The 5,321-nt window shown below is 49.4% G+C and overlaps 1 protein-coding gene across 2 annotated transcripts in view; it reads left to right on the top strand.

The window, feature by feature from the left end:
• The window catches only part of HELB (DNA helicase B), a 39,452-nt gene that overhangs the window by 5,710 nt on the left and 28,421 nt on the right, over positions 1–5,321 (top strand). For both annotated transcript variants that reach the window (XM_003798536.3, XM_023518410.1), the window contains one exon: positions 2,033–2,911. In XM_003798536.3, coding sequence (XP_003798584.1) covers positions 2,033–2,911 — 879 coding nt within the window. The remainder of the gene's footprint in view (positions 1–2,032; positions 2,912–5,321) is intronic.

Raw genomic sequence — 5,321 nt, forward strand, 5'->3', positions numbered from 1 at the left:
AAAAAAAAAAAAGAAAAACCCCACATGCCATCAGAGCCTCAGATTCCCTCTCAGTGTAGATGTTAAGTTTCCTGCTTCCCACCTAGTGAGAGAGTAGGGGGATGGAGGTTCTCCCCAGAGATGCTCAGCTGAGTGATTCTAGACTGGGAGATTCTCAGTGAGGAAAAGGTTGGGCTGTTTATGGTGAGATTTTGTAAAGCTGTTGCTTCCCTTTCCCCTTATTAGTATCTGGAAGTCTCTGCCCAGGCTCTGCTCAGAGAAGAATCATCCTGGGGAATTTAAGCCTGGATGTAGCATTTTGGGACTAAATGGGCAGGGGAGCCTCGAGGTCCCCCCATTTAGCATGTAAAGCACCATCCACGTCTTATATAGGTTTACTGGGGCTGCCGTGTGCTGCTGCTGCTGCTGCTGGCCAGGGGCTTAAACAGCAGGAGTTTTTGGCCCTGTAGTTCTAGAGCAGCAGTCCTCAAACTATGGGCCATGGGCCACATGCGGCCTACCCAGGACATCTATCTGGTCTGTGGGGTGTTTTGGCCGCCGCTGCCTATTCTGCTTAGCAGCCAACTCATCCTGAGGCCGCAGTCCGGCCCTCCAAAGGTCTGAGGGACAGTGAACTGGCCCCCTGCTTAAAGAGTTTGAGGACCCCTGTTCTAGAGGCTATAAGTCTGTGGTCGGGGTGTCTGTTGGCTGGGTTGACTATTTCTGAGGCTTCTCTCCTTGGCTTGAATGTGCCATCTCTGTGTTCCTCCTCTTTCTCTCTCTTAAAGGGACTCCAAGAGCACAGTCCTGCTGGATTGGCGCCCACCCTAAGGCCTGTTAGTGAGGCCAGTGGTCTCTTCAGAGGCCCTACCTCTAAACACAGTTGCATTCTGAGGTATGGGGGTTGGGAACTCAACGTGGATTTGGGGAGACAGTTCAGTCCATAAAGGCATGGAGCCTTCGGGAGTGACGTCGCCATGAAGAAACAGGAGCTGATGGAGCCTGGTCAGTGTTCCTGGTGATGGAGGGGCTGTTCCTCCTCGGTAGAGTTTGGACAGAACTGTTGTTAGACGTGACTAAACCAGCCAAGAGGAGGAAGCCGGGGTTGACCTTGTGATATGCCAAGTTCAGCACAGAAATTAATGTGAGGGCAGCTCATCGTGTCACTCAGCAGTGACCCTGTGTATGTGGCTGTAACAGACAGCTGTGTAACCAGACCCATCAGGAGGATGTACACCACAGCTTCCTGCACAGAGGGAGGGAGCAGGAGCCGTCATGTGGAGGTGATGGCGTCGGACAGAGTTGTCCTCCATCAAGAAAGACTTTCCCTGATCAGGTTTTGATATCTACAGTTTTTTTTGAAAATCAAGGAATAATTTAAATAGTACTTACACGTGCAGAGGCAAGTGACAGAAGAAGTAACTAAGACCAGTCAGTGTTGGAGATGTTGCCTGGAAAGCCTCACGAGGGCAGGACAGAGGTGCCCGTTTTTGTGGTAGGCTTTATTGTAAACTGTGTGTTTAGCCAGGCGTTGTGGTGGGCCCCTGTAGTCCCAGCTACCCGGGGACCGAGGCAGGAGGATCACTGAGCCCAGGAGTTGGAGGTTGCAGTGAGCTGATGCTACTGCACTCTTGCCTGGGTGACAGAGTTAGACTCTGTCTAAAAAAAAAAACAACAGAAAGAAACAAACCTGTATGTGTTTTATTTTGATGAAAAAAAAATATATATATATATTTTTTGCAGTTTTTGGCCGGGGCCGGGTTTGAACCTGCCACCTCCGGTATTATGGGGCCAGTGCCCTACTCCTTTGAGCCACAGGCACTGCCCTTGATGAAATATATTTTTAATTTAAAAATTATGTAAATCTCTAGTCAGAGTACAGTCAATTTAAAAATGTGAGTGATGTTGGTTCCTTGGCTTTTCCCCTCCAAATTTAGTGAAAAGTCATGTCTTTTATTTTGTTATTTTATTAATAAATGACAGTTTTTACTGTAATTCTAATATTCATCAACGTTTATAATTTTTATAAATCAGCTTGCGCTTCTCTTTCCAGATCACTTGCAGAGAGCTGAAGCTCCTCCGGTGTGAGGCGAGCTGGGCAGCGTTCTGTCAGTGCCCATCCCTGCTGACGCTGATGGCCGATCTGGAGAAGAACGCACTGGTCATGTACTCCACACTGAAGCAGCTGTGCAGAGAGCATGGGCACACTTATGTCGAAGTGGCTGATTTGACGGAGATTCTCTCAGAGCACATGTCTTTCCAGGATGCCTGGGAGTCCCTGAAGTTTCTGAGGGATATTGGCGTGGTGGTGTGTGAGAAGGCCTGCGTCTTCCTGCACGAGCTGTACCAGGCTGAGCGAGGCATCGCCACCTCCATATGCAACCTGATGTTTAGGCCCCCGTGGCGCTTAGGTGTCGATGTCAAGAAGGTGCTTGCTTCTATTCACAGTGCACAGGCCGGGGATGCGAGGCCTGCTGATGCGCTGAGTGAAAGCACGCCCGATGAAGCAAGACCAGAGAGTCCTGGTGGCCTTGCGGACTCACAGGACGGTGGGGACCATGTTTGGAATAATGGTGAACATGAAACCAATGCAGAAGTTGGTGAAGTTCAGCTGGATCAGGATCAGGTAGCTGCCTTGGAAATGATTTGCTCCAATGCTGTGACAGTCGTAAGTGGGAAAGGAGGCTGTGGGAAGACCACAATTGTCAGCCATCTTTTTAAGCATATGGAATGGTTGGAAGAAAGAGAAGTAAAAAAAGCTTGTGAAGATTTTGAGCAAGACCAGGATGTCCCAGAGGAGTGGGTCACCTATTCCCAGCAGAGTCAGCAGCAGGCAGACAAGGCAATAGAAGTGTTGCTGACGGCGCCCACCGGGAAGGCAGCGGGCCTGCTGAGACGGAAGACCGGCCTGCACGCGTACACACTGTGCCAGGTGAGGCGGGTCCCCCTGCAGATAAGGTCTGCTTAGAGAGTGACGTGCTCCCTACAGCACTCGGGTCATTCATTGGTGTCTCTGAGATCCCTGTCTTGCACTAGCTAATTGTCAGATCAGTGCAGTCTTCAAAGCAGCCGGTCTGTGAGCTGCTCCTGCTCTGGGGAAAGAGCTGATGTAGGACAACGTGAGTCCATGCTCTGCCTCCATTGGGAGTTCTCTGAGAGGTCAAGGAGGGAGGTTCGGTTGAGGCCAGGAGTTTAAGACCAGCCTAAGAGCGAGACCTGGAAACAGACCGTTAGCAAGCGTGGTGGTCACACGTGTAGTCCCAACTACTGGGGGGTGGGAGGTGGGGGCCGAGGCAGGAGGATCCCACGGGCCCAGGAAGCTGAGAATGCCATGGCTGTGGTTTGGCCCCTGCACTCCCCCTAGCTTGGGTGACAGACCGAGACTCTATCTGGAAAAAAAAAAAAAAAAAAGGCTTAATGAAAAAAATGCCAGGTGAATCAAAGTGCCGAAGTGTGTGCCTGATGATGTAGGTGTGCATGGTTTAGGGCCTGGCAGCATCTGCAAACGCAGAGTACACAGCCCACAGTCTGAGCAGCTTTGGAAAAGGAAGGAAAGGTTTAGACTTTGTAGAATGAAAGTGTCATTAAAGTGGAGATTTTGATCATCTGGTATGGTTCTTTATCTCCTTCAGCTAGAATTTTTCTTGCAAAGGACAGTCATATGTCAAATGCTTCAAATGAATTTATATTCTTGAAGAAGATAGTATGGCTGTAACTAAGAGTGTGGACTTCACACTTGTAAAGAGTCTGGACAGGTTCCTCTAGCCCTGACCTACCATTTTTATAGGTAAAGGAACTTAATAGTTGGAAGATTCTTGCAGAAAACAGTAGCTGAACTGGCCCTGCAGGACATGGAGGCTTGGCTGCAGAAGAGCCGTTTTATTGGGGAAAGGCCTTTCTGCAGATGCTGAGGAATGTGGTTGTAGTGTGCATGGGGGTTTTGCCGTGACTTCTTAGATTAGTCTTATCTGGCAGAATAATGGAAATTAAAGTTGGTTTAGATGGTGAATTCAAGCTTTAATAAAAGTTAGTGAAGTATTTGACTTACGAAGACCTAATAAGCTGATGTTACTTCTGCCTTTATAGACAAAACCAGTTGAGGTCTTGGGGTGTGTGTTAACAACTCATGCAAGGCCTCTGGTGCTGGGACTTGAATTGAGATTTCTCGGCTCACTGCTCTCTGTGGGGTGTGGTCTCTGGCTTCTCACTGATGCTGTGCTCCTAGCAGGAGCACTCTGGCCTCACTTCCCAGGGAGCCACTGAGGGTCCTGGGCGAGAGCATGAACTGCAGAGGGCAGTTTCAAGGAAGACCCTGTAGGGTCACAGAACCACGGGGTGCCTCCATGTCTCTTTGCCCATTGCCTTTACTGTGGGAGTGAACCTGGGGATGCTCGGTGCCGGTGGAGAGTCCAGCCCGCTCTCAGTGGCAGGCCTTCACGTCCTGTGGGTCTGAAGGGCCAAGCCAGCAGGGGCACAGAGAGGGTGTCATCCGCTGTGTCTGCTGAGTAGCCCTGACTGAGCGGTAACACCTCAGCGTCTGTGTGTGTGCAGTGAGTGGTTCTGACACCATGTGTAGGCTCGAGAGAGTGCACGAGAAAGGGACCAGGGAGCATTTGTTTATGCTACTATTTATTGTCCTGGGACTGGGGGTGACAGATTCAGCAGATAAAAATACAAATAATTTTTTAGCATAAGTAATTAGCAAATATTTCATGTGCTTATACTCAAAAGCCATTTATTTGAAGTTCAAGCTTCACTAAGTGTCCCGTACTTTACGTGGCAGCCCCATGTGGGCAGTGTGCAAAGGAGCCTGGCTGCAGAGCTGCTGTGTTCACCCAGGTGCCCCCAGTCACCAGCTGCTCCCCACAGTCACTGGGTACCCCCCACAGTCACCGGGTACCCCCCCCACAGTCAGCCAGGTGCCCATGTTATGGATGCCCCTCACCAAGAAGTTTAGGGGAAAGTGCTGATTGAGGAGGTGTTTCTCAGATAACTATTGTGTGTACCAAATGGGAAAGGCACCAGTCAGAGCTGGTTCTGAAAATTTGTTGTGAGACCTGGCCCCGAGAGAGTGAGAGTGTGTTGGAGGAAGTTGGTACTTGCTGGGTGGTAAATGTGAAAGCTTTATTTAATAGACATGTTGAATATAGTTTGGGTAGGAAACTTAAATGAAGATACAATATCATTTTTAAAATGTGTACATAAATACAAGAGGGAAATCTGAAGGCTGAGATGCTCCAGTAAGCCTTTGGGTACTATGTTGGCACTCAGAAAGTGAAGGACTTCAGATGAGGGACGCTCCATGTATACACACACACATCGGTAACAGAACCATGGTGGGA

Source organism: Otolemur garnettii, unplaced genomic scaffold (genome assembly GCF_000181295.1).
Source record: "Otolemur garnettii isolate 467f Iridium unplaced genomic scaffold, OtoGar3 scaffold00138, whole genome shotgun sequence".
Classification (NCBI taxonomy): domain Eukaryota; kingdom Metazoa; phylum Chordata; class Mammalia; order Primates; family Galagidae; genus Otolemur; species Otolemur garnettii.